A 19,657-nucleotide genomic window follows, 5' to 3' on the forward strand; every position below is an offset into this window, starting at 1 on the left:
TAACTTTGACAAAAGCACTTTGTGCACAACTGTTTATCTGTCATTAAATGCAAAGGTCACAGCCAGAGTAGAAAGGTTAGTCTTAGCATCAATTGCAATGACCGGTGGGTCGTTTTACAGACTAAGGATGCCTGCTTTCTTGTTTCAGTACATTTTCAGATTGAAAGTGTACTCATGTTTTTTACAGTAATAAATAACGTTTCTGGCGACATGTTGTTGCTTTCCAAAATATCCTCAGGCATTATAGGACCCAAAGGGGTGTCGCTAAAACAGACTACTAAAATGAACGTTACACAGTGAGACTTTAATATGACTTTTCTTTGATTTTCACATGATCATACAGTAGTTTAAACCACTAATTTGAAAATAATGAGTTGTCAGTCAAAAAGAATGATATCTTTGTGACAGTAGTTTCCTCTGCTTGCTACTTGCTGGTTCTGTGGACAGGAAGGTCCCACCCTGCCAATGCCAGCTAGCAGTTTGCTTAGACAATTACTGCAGTTCTGTGGATTTTCCATCTTGGCCTGCCACTATGCATTCTAAACAACATTACATTTAGAATAGTGTTGTTTGCACAGACCCCTCCACATTGTCTGTTCAACTCCCACTGGATCAAGTTATAATTCATTATCACCTCGAGCGATAGCAAGCATTAACTGAGGATGATGAATAGCTTTGTTTACTCACAAACGTTACCCATCTCTATTGCTTCAGTAAACTCAGCAAAGCATACCATATTAGATCCTGAGAGCCACAGGCTTGTTTGGGCCTAGATTTGAGTAGTTAATAGGAAAGCAGAGGAGCTGGGCCTCTGTGGGCCTCTTAAATCAGGCCTGATGAGACAACATTTATTTAGGATATTTATTTTCATATATTCTGCCAAACCATATCATTCTCTGAAAGCTTAGATCCAGTAAACAAAATGATAGAAGGACAGATTTTAATTTAGTTTCTTGACAGATTTATTTTAGGTATAATAGCCATTTAGGACAGTCTGTGTTATTGTTACCTACCTGCCCTGTTATTTTGCTGGATAAAAGTACTATAAATCAATTTATGAAATATACAGTAGTGACAAGAGAATATATAGACTGAGCAGAGACACAACCTATCATTGGCAAATGAAATAAACAAAGCCACTGAAAAGAATGACAACATCAGAGAAGCAGTCAGGCTTTAAAATGATCTAACAAGCACCAAGGGCAGCAACTAAAGCAGCTCTGATCCCAGAGTTAAGAGCAAAATGAGTGTTGATGAGGGGTTTGCGGTATCATGTGGTGCAGTCAGTAGCTATCCATTTCTATTTACTGTAAGTGAAAACTGGCAGAAAAAGACTCTGTCACAGACCTTGTCACAGACAGGCAAGTTGTTCTAAGAGCAACTTGTCTGTCTGTGATCCACTCATACAAGCACCGACGAAGGTCCTATGACCGAAGCGTTTGCTGCTTTTTTTGCACCTTTCACTTTGAGCACAGAGCACTTTATGTTAGAATAAAACAAAGACAATTTTCTTAGTCTCTGTCTAAGGAGTCTTCCTTAAAAGGTCTTATGTAGAGAGCAAGTCTTTTCTGCCAGTTATGTTTTTGAGACCAGTCAGACCACCGCACCTGCAGACAAAGGACAAAGAAGGGCGCAACAGTTTACCCTGGACTTTATTTACTGTAAGTGTAAGTTGTCATTTATTGCAGTATTGTCCGTGATTCCCAAACCTTTCCATGTCAAGGCCCCCAAATAGCCATAGCCCTTGGCTGCGGACCCCCATTGCGAAGTTATGCCCAGGACAGCTGACAGACACACACACACACACACACACACACACACACACACACACACACACACACACACACACACACACACACACACACACACACACACACACACACACACACACACACACACACACACACACACACACACAGATCCATAAATGTATATTGTCCTCTTCCTTTCCAATTGAAATTGGCATCCCTGGTGTCCCACATGTGTTATGTTGGAGTTTGACTGTCCTCTACACAGCCAACCCCCCCCCCCCCCCCCAAGTATGATGCAAGTGCAAAATGGCTGCCGTGTGAATATGGTCAGTAATCAGTTCAAACTCCATGTGGCTCACTTTGTGTATGAAGTCTGTGACAGAAGTCAATCCAACTCATTGCCCATCTCTGAGCGTGCCAAATACTAGTGTCTAGGCATGCTCTAGTACGATTCTGTTTTCATATGCTGTACAGTACTCGCCCTGGCAGAGGGTAATAACACGCTCCATGTTGAGGCGCAAATCACGTCAACTTCGCCATGTTCTGCTATCAGGTTACAGCTGGCTGCTGCCAACGGCTGACCCGACAGCTGCTTCAAAGGGACAATGTCATGCAAGGACATAACAGGCGCCGCTCAGGAATAGGACCTACATTGTATGTGGCCGTGTTAACCCCTCGTCTCCATTCCTCCTTCCCCTTAGGAGCGAAAGAGGCTGGAGTCCAATCCTGAATCTGTGTGCCGGATACAACCAGGAGGACAGGCCAGAGGAGCTGGGCCAGACGGGGAGGACAGGGCTGTTCCCTGGGATGAGGGAGGGGCATGCGAGAGGCACCTGCCCAGAGTCTGGAGGTGGACCGTCTGCTCAGGGTGGAGAAAGGGCTCAGAGGCGGAGAGAGTGTGACGAGGAGTACCAGAGAGAAGAGTCCAGCAGTACGGAGAGCACCCATCAAGAGGTGAGATACAGAACACTCTCTCTCAGTATGCACACAACATGTAGGCTTCTCTCTCTCTCTCTCTCTCTCTCTCTTCTCTCTCTCTCTCTCCTCTCTCTCTCCTCCCTCTCCCTCTCCCTCTCCCTCTCATCTCTCTCTCTCTCTCTCTCTCTCTCTCTCTCTCTCTCTCTCTCTCTCTCTCTCTCCTCTCTCTCTCTCTCTCTCTCTCTCTCTCTCTCACTCACTCACTCACTCACTCACTCACTCACTCACTCACTCACTCAACTCACTCACTCACTCACTCACTCACTCACTCACTCACTCACTCACTCACTCACTCACTCACTTCACTCACTACACACACACACACACACACACACACACACACACACACACACACACTTTTATTTTTTTTACATATTTTTTTTAAATGTCCAAAATAGGCCTTCCAGCGTTAAAGTGATCAGCTAAGTTTGTGTTGCTTGTAACATCAGTGTGAAGAGCTGTTGGGATACATAATGCCTGGAGCCAGCAGCCAGGACCAGGCTCACCTGGAGGATGAGAGGAACATGGTTCTGTCCAGAGTGGACCAACTGAAACACACAGTCACTGAGCTGGAGCAGCAGATACAGGAGACCAGACAGGAGGTCAGAGCGCACACACACACACACACACTCACACACACACACACACACACACACACAACACACACACACACACACACACACACACACACACACACACACACACACACACACAACACACACACGCGCGCTCACACAAACAATAATAATCATACTGTAGCTAACAAAACGTCTCTTTGATCAAATTACTGTTGTGTATCTGTGAAGGGATTGTTTGCAGGTTCACCTCTGAGTTGATGTGTTGTTCAGCATTTATTAGTACACTGCTGTGCAACATAATGCTATTACATCACGTGTCATGTAAGTCAGATTAGCTTCACCTCAAAAGAACCATAGCATTATTATTTTTTTTTTTTTTGAACAAAGACAGAACCATAGCATTCTAATATAAATGGTGCAAATCTTTGATTTCTCCATACTGAATTAACTGAAGAGCTTATTTCACAAACAATGTAGTTATTTAACCACTTAATTACCATTTTATACGTTTGAAAGTTTTACAATTGTTTTTGGAAAACATTTTCTTTATATGTATTTTCTTTATTTATTTATTTTTTATCTTATTTTATTTTTATTTTATAATATTCACCTATAATCAAGGACATGGCCAAGATAAGATAAGTTAAACTAAGATAAGATAAGATAAGATAAGATATATGTTTATTGTCATTTTATATATAAAGAATAAGTAAAAGCCTTTGTTTGGCAACAACACACACATACTGTACTGTAGCAGCCATCAAGTCATCAAGTCCATTATAGGGACAAATAGGAATGCCAGGGTTAATGTGCTTAACCACATTGAGATATTTAGTTTTTGTTTGTTGTTTATCGTGGCGGCTATGAAGTGATTGTAAAACGGTTCCAAACCCCAGGTGGAGATGGAGCGAGCTCTGCTGCAGGGCGAGAGCCAGGCGGAGCAGGAACAGGTGGAGGTGGAGAATGAAATGATCGCTCAGCTGCAGCTCCAACTCAGCCAGCTGGACAAGACCACCCAGAGAGAGAAGAGCAAGGTGGGCACACAGGGCAGGTTGCAAACAGTAAACATAGACCTGTCAGCCCAGTCTGCACCGTCCGTCACACACACACACACACACACACGCACACGCACACGCACACGCACACGCACACGCACACGCACACGCACACACACAGACAGGAGTGTGCATGAGAATGTACAGCACGCTAAAACAGTTAAATCCTCAGTGTTCATTTACCCATTTGTTGCTCTGAGGGTGTGCACATGTAAGCAAATGGACCCTTACGTGTACTGTATGTGCATTTGAAGACGCGTGCATGAATACAGATGGTCTGCAATGACGTGGGGGGGGGGAGTGGAAGGCATACAAATACAACCTCCTGGAATAACAAAAAAAACTATTCAAACCATTCAACATTACTTTGTTCAGTGTAAATGACCACCGTGAAATCTCCACATGAGCTTGATGTCATACCCCCACAAAAAGTAAATGTACGACTCTATGATACTGTATACAATGACGAGTTAATTTAAATTACAAAAACATACCGTTTTAACATACATAACTGAGACATGCACTGACTCGTGGCTTTTGCAAACTGTTCTGACCCTATACCCACTGTTTTTAGGTCTGCTTATGCCGTTTATGTAGTCGTTGTTTTGTTGTGTGTGGATGTGATTTAATTCATTGTATTGATCTAAAACAGTGATGTCAAACCCGTGATCCGCGTGATCTAAAACATATACATTCCCAGTTTTCCTTCTCATATTTTAATGCTACTGAATTGATTGAAGCCTGGCTGTCCATAACGCCCTGACCTCTAACCTCTGCTTCATTCATCATATATTATACTTAACATGGAACGCTTGGCTGCATGTATTTGAGATTGCATTTGTGTTTTGTTTTGTTTTTCTCCCTGCGTTGGCACGTGTGTGTGTGTGTGTGTGTGTGTGTGTGTGTGTGTGTGTGTGTGTGTGTGTGTGTGTGTGTGTGTGTGTGTGTGTGTGTGTGTGTGTGTGTGTGTGTGTGTGTGTGTGTGTGTGTGTGTGTGTGTGTGTGTGTGTGTGTGTGTGTGTGTGTGTGTGTGTGTGTGCGCGCATGCATGCGTGTGCGTATGCGTGTGTGGGCGTGCGCGTGTGTGTGCACATGAGCGTGTTGTGTGTGTGTGTGTGTGTGTGTGTGTGTGTTTATATGTGTTTACGTGTGTTTTAGGGGAGGGCTAATGTGTCGGCTGAGCGGCAGCTCCTGGACAGACAGAGGGAAGAGTACAATGAGCTGAAGAGGCAGTTTGATAAGTGTGCCTTGTCTCTAAGGGAACAGTTGCAGGAGCGACTCTGCAGGGTCAGTGTTCTCACACAGCAGCCCACTGGCTGGCAACAGTGAGTTATACTACACCTAGTGACAGACAGAAACGCAGGCCCCGCACAACTAAAGCACTGACTTACATAGTTGCGCATGGGGTCACAGGTAACCGGAAGAGTGGGCACCTGAGAAGTCTGGGCACCTTTTTTTCCCCAAAATGTACAAAAATAAAGAATAACTGTATGCTTTGTAAAATGGTCTGAAATAAGGTCAAGTAATGTGTACATGATTTGAACATTCTTGAACATTTTGTCATTTAAGGCCTAATATTTCATTATGGCAAAAACAATAAGTTGACGGATAAATTTAGGTCTGATAAGGATGTACTGTGCATGTTCAAATCATGTACCTTTCTACATTATTTCTTGCCATTTTCCAAGGCATACTTTTATGCTTTACTTTTTCACATTTTGGAAAACATTTCCGATTTCCCAGATTGCCCAGACTTCTCAAGGTGCCAAGTTCAACTGCTCCTGTATCTGTTACGCACCAGAAATTGCGAATCTACAAGCACACAACGCATCACAGCGCAACGCGTTGTGAACTTGTATTTCCGGCACTCTACACCTGTGTGCAACTATTTGAAGAATAAATCAGGCTTAACATTAGCGCTGTTTGATGCACTCCAAACAGAGCTAATGATAGTTTGCTTATTGTGCACTTCTACTTCCCCTGCTGGGGTTCTCTTTTTACTTCAAAGCTGATGGCACATTTTTAAGGTTCATATTAGCTCTTTGCATGTTTGTGAGATATGAATAGACACTTGCGTATGTGCCACTTCTCGTGGTTACTTCGTCTCTCTTACCTACTCGGTCTGGATGCTGGGGAACTCACTATTTGCAAGTACTAATGCTAAAGTACTAATGCTATTACCACTCAGCACCCCGCCTCTAAGAGCCTGCTAGTTGCTTGCATATTAATCTTCATCATGAATGACGGCCATCTTTTGTGAACATTACACTGTCACATTTGGCAATAAGGACAATGGTAAAGTAAGGAGTGTTTTCCTATAAGTATTTGCTCTCTCTTCAGCGTGTTCCAACTGTGTGAATATTCTGTGTGTGTGTGTGTGTGTGTGTGTGTGTGTGTGTGTGTGTGTGTGTGTGCGTGTGTGCGTGTGTGTGTGTGTGTGTGTGTGTGTGTTTGTGTGTGTGTGCGCGCTCAGGAGGCTGAAGCTCTGGAGAGTAGGACCAAACAGTTTGAGGATCTGGAGTTTCGTCAGCTGGAGGAGGAGAGCAGTCTGGAGGAGAAGAAGGAGCTGCAGACCTCCCAGCTCCTCCAGGAGCGAACTGAATACCACCGCAGTGTGAGCCACAGGAAGGTGGCTACATCCAGACAACAATTCACTATTATGTTTTCTAAATATACAATACACTGACAAAAAGCTTTTCGAATATCGTTCTCGCTTCCAGTTTGGCACATTTTGAAAATGAATAAATAATAATTCTTACCAGTGGTGTGCACAGACATTTTGAGGGGCAGGTGCTCAAGTAAATTATACTTTTTTTTGTTTACTTGGTCTGCTCTTTTTCCCCTCTACACCTATACCTCTTTGCCAAAACTGCGAGGCGTTGTGCGCTTGTAGATCGGCTATTTTTGGCTAAAGTTCTCCTCAGAAAAGGGATGCTAGGTTTCGAGTGGTTATGGTAAAAAGAAAAATCATATCACATAAAGATTTGGCGGACCCCCTGTAGTAACTCTGAGGACCCCCTAGGGGTCCCGGACCCCCTGTTGAAGACCCCTGCTGTAAACTGTGCCCTTTTTTTCAAAAGGGCACTTCTGGTCAAGAGGGCAAAGGGCAGGTTCTCTAGCACCACCTAGAGTCTATCTGTGCACGTCCCTGATTCTTACACAACAAAGAAAAAAGAACAATGAAACATCAATGCAGCATACTGTCATACTGTGCGTGGCCGTGACATTGGTGATAATAAGATGTTGATGTTGATTGATTACCCTCCAGGAGAGGATGGCAGCTCTGGATGCTCAGGCCAAACAGATGGGACTGCAGGCAGCTCAGGAATGTGAGAGAATGGCTAAAGACAGAACCCTGGCCCTGCAGCTGCTGCAAAAGGTGACACTCCTTTATTTTACTTGCATGGGCACTGACAGGTCCATTTTTTTTCCTGATATCTTGTGTGGTGCTCATGGATTGATGGTCACCATGGCTATCTACCAGTAAGACTGGTGAAGTGCAGACAGCCAAGTCAGTCTTTAGTTCTTCAACCCTATATGCTTTGTTGTGTACATCTAATAGCTAAAATAGTCGATCTTCAAACTCACAAGCTCTGTGAGCTCGCAGATCAGCTACTTTCACAGAATATTTGCCTCTTTTCGCAGATTTTATTTTGCCGAATGTTCGCATACTGTAACTATGATTGCCCAGAATAGGGATGCTAGGGTTCATTTTTTTAAAGGGTTGTACGTTAAAATTGTTGTGTTAAATTGTATTATTATAATAGCAGTCATTGCTATAGAGCGTTTCTTCAGCGGGGTCTCCCCATCTCTCCAGCTCTTTAGTAAACAGAAAATGCATTTACAGGTTGAGAGCAATTTTATACCATATATGTACTGTCACGGTCCGCTCCTCGGGCCGTGGACTTTGATGTTATTATTTAGACCGCCATTGCCCTTATATGGTCGTGGACACTTTAGGCCTGTTCTGTAGGCCTGTCACGGTCCGCTCCTCGGGCCACGCACTCTGACTTTATTATTTAGACCTTCCTGCCCTTTTAAGGTCTTGGACTTATTAGGCCTTTGTTCTGTTCTGTATGTAGTCTTGTTATTCTGTTACTCTGTTGTTGTTGCCCTGCTGATGTTCTGTACCTTATTTTGTAGTATTGTTTCCTGTTGTGCCTAGTTACTGTTACCTGTCTTGTCTCACCTCCCTGTTGATTAGTCATGTTCTCCTCCTGTGTCCTCTTAGTCCCTCAGCCTATCCCAGTGTTGATTGTCTGTTCAGTTCACCTGTGTCTTATTATTTCCCTGTCTATTTAAGCCCTGTGTTTGCACCTAGTCCTTGCTTGTCTTATGTTGCGTGTAGTTTGCTCAGGGTTTCAGTTCCTGTTTGTAGTCCTACCTTCGAGTTAGTAAACCCTTTAAACTGACCTGTTGGCCTCTGTCTCTCCTGCACTTGGGTCCTACAATCCTGCCCTGACTCAAACCGTGACATGTACATAGCCGAAGAGGCTATGTACAGTATACTCGCCCCTGGGCTTTGTCTAAAAAACCTAATAAAAAGATTTTGAAAAGAGATAGCAATTTTGTCCAATCAGGAGAATTCATACAGGATGAACAAGTGAAATTGGAAGTAATGAGACAAAAAAGTGAGCAGACAAATTTTAAACAGCTTCTGTTCATGAAAAAAATGGAGAGACTGTTACTAAACAAACACTCTGAAGCAATGATTACTATCAGAATATGGAGCTTTAACTTTTTCTTTTTTGTTTAAACCAAAAAACAATACCTTTAATTCTATTTATGCATCGGTGACCGAATGCACACAATATAGCTATATTTCTATCTACTGCTATACATTATTCATACCTGACCAGCCCAGGCACAGATGGCCTGGTGTGATATATCTTCTTTTATATTGTTATCATTTTCTTTTAATTAGTGTTACCCTACCACTTATTCTGTAGTCTCTACCGGGTAGAGGTAAGGGTATAGAGTCTACCCTTACCTGTGTCTTTGTTTCATCCTTACTGTGGTGCTGCTTTGACAGCTGAATTTCCCTAGGGTAGTAATAAAGGTCTATCCATTGTATCTATCTGTTACCTTGCATTCTAGGAGAAGGACAGGTTGTGTTCCCTGGAGAAGAGGTACCATGCTCTGACAGGAGGGAGAGGCTTCCCCAAGCCCCACAGCAGCAGCCCCAGAGAGGTGAGCAGGAGCCCACAATATCACAGCACAGTTACAACACTTTGTAACACACAGTTAGTACAAACCCTCTAGTCTAGACTTAAACTGGACCTGAGTGAGCTCTGTACTTGGACCGTTTTTTTTCTGTTTACACCAAATCTCTTTGCCAAAAATAGTCTATCTATTTTTGGCTAATGTTCCCCCCAGAATATGAATGCTGGGGTTCAAGTGGCTAAACACTGTTATGTGTGGTGGTTGTTGTTGTTATTATTATTAAAAGCTGGGCTACAATTGAGGCAACACTGCTTATAGTCAGTGCTGTAACTCAGATCAGCTGTTTAAACAGGAATCTAGGGCTGCAACTATCCATTATTTTCCGAGAGTCAATCAATTACCTTTTCAATTAATCAAGTAATCTTGAAGCACATTTTTTAAATATATTTATTTATATATAAATGAATCAACACAAAAATCAATCCCCCCCAATCAACATTTTTTTTTAATGGTTGAACCGATTAGTTCAATTAACTGTTGCACCCCTACAGGAATCTCTTCACATCAGCGAGCCTGACCTCGTTAATGAGGAAGGCCTGCTTCCTAGCGCTCGCTCTTCTCCCACCTCCTCCTCCTCTTCCTCACACATCCCCTCCCCCGAACTCTGTCCTGAACCCTGTCCTGTTAGGCCACAAGAGGTAAACCACAACAAAACCCTCCTTCAGACTAGAGCCCGGCCGATATGTCCATCTGGCTGATATACCGGTCATTATTTGACTTATTTTCATTACATCGGTATCTGCGTTTATGCAGCCGATCTTTACCGATTTTTAACCACTTTCAACCTTTCCGTCCCTATGTACTGGGCATGTCATTTTTGGTGAAAATGTTCAATGGTTTTCACAAATTTTAAAAAACATTGCCTCACAACGCATCATGTTGTGAGGCATTGTAAGCTTGTAGATCAGCTGTTTTTGAAAATGTTTGAATAGGGCTTAAGTGTTTAAATAAAATAAAGTCTAGTTACATTTTGTCAAAATCGGTAGTCGCTGGTGTCGAACTCAAAATTCTGTCATTGGGCGGGCTCTACTTTAGACACAACCTAACACATGTGTGACAGCCTGTTGTTCGTACACAGTAAAATCCTAACTCAGAGAGTTTGCTCACTAAAATGAATGAGCACGACAGTGTGATGAAGTGAAGAAGAAAAAAGGAATTATAACAAGTTTTTGAAAGAGTGTGTGTTTTTGAAAGAAGAGTGTTTTTAAAATTGCCTGAGCCTCAGTTTGTGTCAAGTATAATCTACATAAATGGCATGGGTTCATTCTGCCCACCTCATACTGAAAAATATGTCATGTTATATACAGTGTATGACGTATAAAAAAAAAATTGGGCAAAAATATATTTCCATGGAAATATAGGCCATAATAAATCTAAAATATATTGCGAAAATATAATTCGAAAATCTTTTTAAAAACATTTATTTGGGACAATTTGTGAACACTTTGAAATGTGAAATATACGTGATATTTATTTGTAAGTCACTTCATAGTAGCTGGATGATGTGAGAATGTGTGACATTAGTTGGTGCGAGGGAATGTGTAACTACAATGAATATTTACCTCAATGGCAGAGTGCATGTGAGTGGGTTTTGCAGTGTGAAGCGAATGCGAGTGAATCGTGTTTGGAGTATTTCTCCGGTCAGTCATTTTCTATATTCCCTGTGCTCTGGCTGTTGGTTCAGGAGTACCTCAAGCTGTCTGATGTCTATAAGATGTATGGAAACGCTTCTGTCCTACCACACCCTCCTCCTCCTCCTCCTGCTACTCTCCACTGCCTTTCCTTGGCCGTAACGTTAGCCCCGGGTCTGCCCAGTGAGGTAGAACCACCGCCTGCTCTCTTGCATTGTCCGTCTTTCAGTCACATATCTCTAACTTATGCCTAATTCATGCTCTGTCGTACGATGGCGCAGCGGGCCGGAAAATAGACGATCTGTAAACTCACAAGTGTGAGTTTATAGATCGGCTATTTTAAGCATACGATGAAGTATAAATCTGGCTGTACTTATTTTCTGTTTCTGCTCTCTTTCCCTATTTCACATATGTCTGTGTGTGTGTGTGTGTGTGTGTGTGTGTGTGTGTGTGTGTGTGTGTGTGTGTGTGTGTGTGTGTGTGTGTGTGTGCGCGTGTGTGTGTCTTCATTGGATGGGTTGGTTGTGTTGTTGCTGATGATGAAGGAGTACATCACAGTCAGTCAGTTAAGCCAGATCTACAGGATGCAGATACATGGCTCCTCCCCTTCCTCCTCCATCCAGTCATTCCAGCTTCCTTCCCCTGACCCCTCCTTCCTGTGCCACTCAACTGCATGTGGCCCTCCCCCCTTGCTCGCAATGCAGGTGTGTGGTCCTTGCCTATCGCGTTCACGTATAACCCCATTTTTCAACTGACTTTGCTTTCAATTAATTGGAAAATGATTCCTGCTTTATCTATGTCTCTTTCTTAATTATTACTTTTAATTGCACAAATAGGAACATATATTCTGTAGAAAAAGGATTCCTGCTTTATTATTATTGAAAAAACACGTAATTTACCCTTTCAACTAGACTATGCCGTTCATTAAAAGCTAAGGTATCTGGTGAACTTTAAATTCTCTTCTTTCTTTGCCAGTGTAATCACCATAGAACAACACAGGCTTGATATCGTACTTTCAGGAATACTGTTACTGTCCCTTTCCCTTTTACTGCCTGCTTGGAATGCTGCTCTTTTCTCCTTTGGCTGAACACTTTATATCATCTCAGAGCCAATCTGATGTGAGCAGGCAGGCCATGCCTGCACTGAACCTAGAGAGGTGGTACCAGGACATCATGGCTCTGGGAGAGATCCACCAGTCATGTCCTCCTCCATTACCTGCCAAGTCTCTTTCCACTCGCAGACAAGGGCAGGTAAATTCTCTGTTGTCTCTCGCATGTCTCTTTTTCCTCTCTTATCTAACTCTGTGTGGATGGGAAGATGATAGATATGTGTATGGATTATGGAACAGTCAATTATTTGGTTTGATTGGTGTTGACACACTGAGATGTCTTATGTGAACTTCTTGCTTTCTGTTTTCACTGGGCCGTATACTTCTATCCTTACTTAACTTGTAATTTTTGGTATAGAAAAATAACATAAATTGAATGAATCAATGAATTATAATTATTATGTAATTCATATTTATAAACATTAGACATTGTTTTGCTAAATTTCTAGCTGCAAGTTCTCAACACCAACTTGCCTGTTCTGTATTTATCAGTGGTCCTGCCACCTCAAACCAACCACATATTAATAGTAGATGGCCTCTAGTGGGCGAATGAGTGAAATGCAGCCTATTCCATTTATTTGTCAGTCACCTATCCACCTCATAGATATAGAAACCTAGATACCTCATTGGCCTCTGCAGTTCGTTGGAGCAACCGGTATCGCGGCCGCCATTTTCGCGTAGGAAAACGGACACTCAAAGTGACTACTGGCCAATCACAGCGCTCACAGCGCGTTGACTACTGGCCAATCACAGTGCGTCTTTTCTAAGATTTGTCAGAATCTAGTTGTCCTGCCCCCACTTGCCTCTGATTGGCCTACCGAACGCCCCCTTCTGTGACACACACGGAAGCTTCAGGGAAGCTTTCCTACGCTAAAATGGCCCCCGTGATACCAATGCCTCAGAGCCGAAGGAGGTGTCTACCTTTATATGTCTATGATCCACCTGTTTCCTAGGCTTTTCACTGTGTTCCACTTCCTGTCTTTTGATCCAATGAAATCCAATGAAACCGGTCAGATGACTAATGATATCCAATGAAATCCGACAGGAAGTGGAAAACACAAGGCCTAGGAAACAGGTAGATACAGGTAGGCTAAAGGAAGCAAAGAAAACGTAGCAGCAGTGGGAGATGTGCAATAGCGAATGCTTTCAATCGGGTATGAATTTGCTGTATTATATGTACATCATCAGCGATAGCAGCAAGAAAACTTTAGCAGCAATGTGGGATGTACTGTACAATGGAATTGGGCGAAGGTTGTCCATTTTCCGTTCTTGTATGTCTGATGTCCTTCCCTGGTGGCGTTTGGACAAAGAAGTGCCATCGTTATCTCAGCCAGGCCGACGCGCCAGGAGGCAGAGATTATGTTTTTGCCCCTGTCCGTGTGTCCGTCTGTGGACAGCTAATCTCGGACACTGCTCAAAATTTGCTTTAGGGAGGACTGTACCACTTTGTCACGCTCATGTCACTATGACTCAGCATAACCATATAAGGAGTTCCCAATGCAGCAGTAGAATCTAGACCAAAATTGAATCACACATTGAGGGTCCCTCTAAACAACACAAAGCCAAAAGTGATTTCACTCGACTACAAATGCTAAAAAATGGTTATTTGTTTCAGAAAGATGATACAAATTAGGTACAATTGATCTTGTGATTCATGTGACAATGACGTCAAACAGGGTTTTGATACTCTATACCGTTTGTCAATAATTGCCATAAAACATTTGTGGGTGGGGCCTATTTCTTAGAAAATGCGGTGTTCTAATTAATTGGGTCCACGTTCATTTCCTGTCAGCTACTGATTATTCACAAACACTGCAACAGGAGATAAACTTGGACCCATTTAGAATGTGTCTGTACACCTATACTGTATGTTTGTAGGTGTCTCTCAATCCAAGTGAGAAGAATATTTAACACAGTATTATTTTCAGGTATTTCAGTACAAACCAGATGGAGACGTTGGACCGACAGCATCATACTCTCTTTTCAATAGTGTTGCGGGCCCGCCACACTCCAATGGAGTGGAGAAAAATGCATCCAAAAAGGTCAGTGTATTAATCACACACATCTGACAGAATGTGATCTCCCCCTCTTTTGTATTCAGCTTGAATTACTTCCTGTCATTATGTCTGATGTCTTCCTTGTGTGCTATCCTGGGTATGCAGCTGGTGCTAAGAGAACTGTCAAGTCTTCCAGACATGGACTCCAGGAAACAGTTAGCTCTGCAGATTAAAGGTAATGCTGTCCCTCAGGAATGAGCATTCGTATTGTATCACATTTACTGTTCTACATCGTTGACAGGCTAAAGGACATTACATGTCATTGTTTATTCACACATTCTGGACACATATTGTACATAAATGTAGACCATTTTTGGTCCTTACTGGACAAAACTCAGTGAGACTTGAAACGTGCTAGTTATAGATAATGCAGCCTTTTTAAAACCAAAAAGTATTGGTTATCATTAACAATTTAATAACTATGGAGATTTAAGAAAAAAAAAAGATAAACATTTTTAAAAGAAAGTTGTGAATAGGCAATGACATGTACTGATGCATAGTCCTTTTACCACATTATAGACTAGTCCTTTTACCACATTAACCATGGTGTCCCTATTTCTATCAAATTTCTATCTTTTTCGACAATTCTTTTTTTAAGAATAAAAAAGGGGTTTATTTATATATTGTTAAAGCCTCTTGCTCCTGGCCTTATAATGGGAAAAGGGAAATAGTGTGTGGTCTGCCGGCTCTGCGTGTTGTCTATTGTTTATGTGTACCAGGACTGACAACTCTGTCAGAAGACCAAACTAGAATGGCATGTAAAGCAAAGGGCGGCAGAGACCCTCACAAGCACTAGAGGGCACTGCAATCCTTCCTCAACTGTGGTGGACAGTAACAAATTACATTTACTTGAGTACTGTTCTGATGTATTTTTGGAGTATTTTCATTTTGGATAGTTATGACTTTCACCCCAGTACATTTCAAAGACAAATATTGTACTTTTCACTCCACTACATTTCTAGGAAGGAAAAAGGTACATTATGAATTAACCACTTAAGCTTTATTTTAAATATAGGGAAATTAGCAGATCTACAATATCTACGTGTCGCAACATGGCGCTGCTATTTTCTCTATTATTATTTTTTTTTTTGGGGGCGGGGGGGTGTCTAAATCTCACTGCATTGATATAAAAAAAGAACATACTTTGTAATTCGTACTTTTGAATACTTAAGTATTTTTAAAAGCATGCACTTTTAAATACTTAAATATCAGTACAAATTTGACAGAGCAACTTTCACTTGCAGTTGAGTAATATTTGTCAGGAGCGTATACTTTGACTCAAGTACTTGGGCACAGTCATTTGTCCACCACTGAAACCCTCAAGAAAACCTTTTGGTCACACACAGGTCCTTCCCCTATGGTCCATCACTCCATTCTACACCACCAGACGCCGTCTAGTGGCAGCCAGGCGTACGACACCCTCAGCCTGGAGAGCTCAGACAGCATGGAGACCAGCGTTTCCACTGGCAACTCCAACGCCTGTTCGCCAGAAAGGTGAGCGTCTGGGAAGGAAGACGAGGCTTCTGGCTCTGTTTCCATGGGAACACTCAAGTCTGCCTTGTCTCCCTGAAGAAGGGTCACTGTGCTTTGTTCCCCCGACAACATGTCTGCTGTCTTGACTAGTTGTTACGCTGCCTGTTGCCATGACAACGTTTTCAAGTTTTTCAATGTTTCACAAGAAAATAGTTTGCTAACATTTAGTCAAAATGTAAGCCGGTTTGCTGGTTTCACAGCGTAAGGGGCTCTAAACACGTTTTAGTTTGGTTTTTCAGGTACATCTGTATATCGTCGCTGTTGGGGCGGAAACCTTGTTGTTGTATCTCTATATTTAAACTTTTTCGTTTTTTCCCGTCAGGTAATGCTATACTTGGTCACTAGTGTCACACAAAAGTAGCAAATATAGCCAATCTACAAAACACGTTGTATCACTATTTTCTCAATCAAATTTCTCAATTTTCACCCGACAGCTACCAAGTTTTTATTTTCTTGTCCAGCCTTGTAGTGCAGGTGTGTGTGGCCCTGCCACTCTGCAACACACTCTGCAACACTGCCTTGGCCAGGGGGGAGTCCCCTTTGGGTTTCCCATGTGGGAGACTCAGATTTTAAGTCGGGTGAATGTAGCAGAGCAGCCTTGCCTGTAGCCCAGAAGTCTAATATCTCCGTTGGCCAGTGGGGAGGGGGATTCCCCTTTAGATGAGCGGTTTGGTTTCCCAAAACAGGAGACCCAAGTTAGCATTCCAGGTGGTTACACATGCCTCCTCAGATATTAACTGTGTGTGTGTGTGTGTGTGTGTGTGTGTGTGTGTGTGTGTGTGTGTGTGTGTGTGTGTGTGTGTGTGTGTGTGTGTGTGTGTGTGTGTGTGTGTGTGTGTGCGTGCGTGCGTGCGTGCGTGCTGTAGTGGCTGTGGGATCGAAGCCCAGAGGATAGAAGACATGGAGAAGATGTTAAAGGAGGCTCAGCACGAGAAAGCCAGGCTGATGGAAAATCGGGTGAGTTCCCAGCAGCGTTTCCCCCCGAAAGCCCATAAATGGTTTCCATTTGTATTAAACTAAGTAAAGACCTGTGTTTAAGGGGCTGAAAATCGCAGAGGATTGTTTTACATCAACAACAAAAAAAAACCTACTCCTTAAGAAGCTGTTTGTATACACACATCAGGGACAAATTAAATACAAACCCCCTCGATCGGGACTTCATTTCTCATGTGTCGACTGCTGACGCTGAGGCACTTTGTTTTGCAATATTTGTCTGCCATTAACTCTCCTTATCCCTCTTTACTCTCCTATTTCTTATCCTCATCTCCCCATCTGTTCTCCCCTCTCCTCTCCTCTCCTCACCTCTCCTCTCCTCTCCCGCTGCTCCCAGGAGAGGGAGGTGCAGGCTCGGCGGCAGATGTTGGAGGAGGAGCGGAGGAGGCGCGAGGAGGCCGAGAGGAGACTTGAGGATGAGACGACACACAGACAGAGGCTCGTGGAGGAGGAGGTGAAGATGAGAGAGAAGCACTTCTCCCAGGTCAGTGGCACAGCAGGACAGAGGGATGAAAAGAAGAAAGAGGGGAAGGGGGGAGGGCATTGGAGGTGAGGATGAGAGACTGAAAGAGACACCAAAGAGCGGAATGAGTATGAGAAGATCAGAAGAGTGTGCTAGAGAGGACAGAAGAGGCACAGAGAAAGCAGGTGGAGATGGAAGGAGGGGAAGGGAACATGAAGAAAGAATGGAATGGGGGAGTAGAAGTAGAGCAGCAGAAAATTGTGGGCTCAATGTAAAATATATATAATATATATAATATGTCATAGCGTGGCACAGAGTGCTGCGCTACAAGCTTGTAGATCTGCTATTTTTGAAAAATCGTGAAGATTTGTGCAAATCTTTGAATATATATTTTTAAAGTGAACATTTGTAACTCAAATCTTTGCTTCTGGGGGTCCCTGGAACAAAATATTTTGAGGTGGGGGTCTGCGGCCAAATACATATCATTTTGTGGGTCCTTGACATGAAAAGTTTTTTCAAAAAACTGTTAGGATTTAGAAGACGTTTTGTAGAATCGGGCTCAGGTCTTAATGGGTTACCATGCACCAGATCCAATTTACCACAATCACTTGCACATTAAGCTTTTTTCATCTGCAGGCCCGTCCGATGACGCGCTACCTGCCTAACAGGAAGGAGGAGTTTGACCTGCGTGCTCACGTGGAGTCATCGGGTCACAGCATAGACACCTGCCCCTATGTCATCCTCACCGAGAAGATGTGCAAGGGCCATTTGGTCAAGATGGGGGGCAAGATCAAGTCATGGAAGAAACGCTGGTTTGTCTTTGACCGCCTCAAGAGGAACTTCAACTACTACGTTGGTGAGGCCCCCCGCATTTAAGCAGATTAAAAGCGCTGCGATACCTCAACAGTTTGATTTTTAAAAGCAAAAAAGCTTCTTATTCTTACTTATTTTTGTGTCAGTAGAGAAAACCTTTCTCTACTATTGAATGAAGAAAAAAAACAAAATAATATTAATATAAAATATGTAAATGTATTTATTTATTTAAAATAATGCATTCACCTTGATCTTAAATCAACTCTGTACAGTTTATTAACTATGGTCACCCCCAGGGCATGCAGTCTTGTCTGGCACTTGTTATCAAAGCCTCATCAAAGACACAAAACAAAACCTGACCTTTTTTTCTGTTTGCTCTGCCTACATGCCTTAGAATGAGTTAATTAACACTCAGACCCTCAATGCTCTAAACACGTGTCTGTGGGTTTAGTGACATCAAAGCTTTATTATGATTCTCCATAAATCACAAACATTCTGCTTGGCTTGGTTTACACAGGCTTTATTTTCTATGATTAAATTGATCACTGTATTGTGCAGAACATTCCAAAGTACGTGTTTAAACATTTTGACCTTCTATGTGAAAAGGTTGCCAGCACTCCCTCAGGTCAGACCTGTTGTTCTAGCGAAAATCATTTCTTACTTAAAAAATGATAAATGGTGCATTTATATAGCGCTTTCATCCAAAGTGCTTTACATAGATTGTGCAGTACATTCACCCATTCACACTCACATTCATACACCGATGGCAGAGGAAACCATGCAAGGCACCAACCTGCTCATCGGGAGCAATTAGGGGTTCAGCGTCTTGCTCAAGGACACTTCGACACTAACTCTGGGGGAGCCCGGGATCGAACTGGGAACCTCACGGTTGCCATCCGGCCGCTCTACCCTGAGCCACAGCCGCCCCATTACTTGCAAGGCTTGTGCAAACCTACACTAAACTGTAAAGCCACGATTATTGGGTCAAGACCTCTCTCTCATACTGTATGTGTACTGTATATACAATAAGATGGATTCAATGTAGCTAAATGAGTCTATTTGGAGCTCAATCTTTACGATCATGTGTATCCTAATTGAAATTGATTTGAAATTCATCACACTGATAGTACACACTGATCAGACTGATTGGAGCAATCGACTTTCCAAATGGAGCATTAGCATATTTTGAGAAATTAACTTGTATGTCCAAAACAGTTACTTTTCAGGAAAAGGAAAAAAGAAACTGTGTTCCAATGGACCCAATGTAGTTATTATGTTGTCACAGCTATTTAATACAGACAGACAGTCTTTCAACTTTCAACCATGTCATTATAGGCAAGAAAATGTCACATATGTTTTATATTAAAAAATGTTTCAGCAAAAATAGCTGATCTACAAGCTCTCAAGGTATTGCAATGCGACAAGTTGTGAGCTTGTAGATCGGCTATTTTTGCATATGCTGAAGTATAGAAAA

At 42.5% G+C, this 19,657-nt stretch overlaps 1 protein-coding gene across 1 annotated transcript in view; it reads left to right on the forward strand.

Annotated features, from left to right (window-relative positions):
• Positions 1-19,657, forward strand: part of phldb1a (pleckstrin homology-like domain, family B, member 1a) — a 37,849-nt gene that overhangs the window by 15,309 nt on the left and 2,883 nt on the right. The window contains 18 exon segments of the mRNA XM_084074975.1: positions 2,453-2,473; positions 2,475-2,705; positions 3,179-3,331; positions 4,204-4,341; positions 5,521-5,649; positions 6,836-6,991; positions 7,631-7,741; positions 9,460-9,552; positions 10,077-10,223; positions 11,270-11,404; positions 11,762-11,920; positions 12,323-12,466; positions 14,253-14,366; positions 14,487-14,556; positions 15,728-15,875; positions 16,781-16,871; positions 17,245-17,391; positions 18,007-18,226. Of these exon segments, the coding sequence (XP_083931101.1) occupies positions 2,453-2,473; positions 2,475-2,705; positions 3,179-3,331; positions 4,204-4,341; positions 5,521-5,649; positions 6,836-6,991; positions 7,631-7,741; positions 9,460-9,552; positions 10,077-10,223; positions 11,270-11,404; positions 11,762-11,920; positions 12,323-12,466; positions 14,253-14,366; positions 14,487-14,556; positions 15,728-15,875; positions 16,781-16,871; positions 17,245-17,391; positions 18,007-18,226 (2,407 nt within the window).

Source organism: Gymnoscopelus microlampas (assembly GCF_963454915.1).
Source record: "Gymnoscopelus microlampas genome assembly, chromosome: 12".
Classification (NCBI taxonomy): domain Eukaryota; kingdom Metazoa; phylum Chordata; class Actinopteri; order Myctophiformes; family Myctophidae; genus Gymnoscopelus; species Gymnoscopelus microlampas.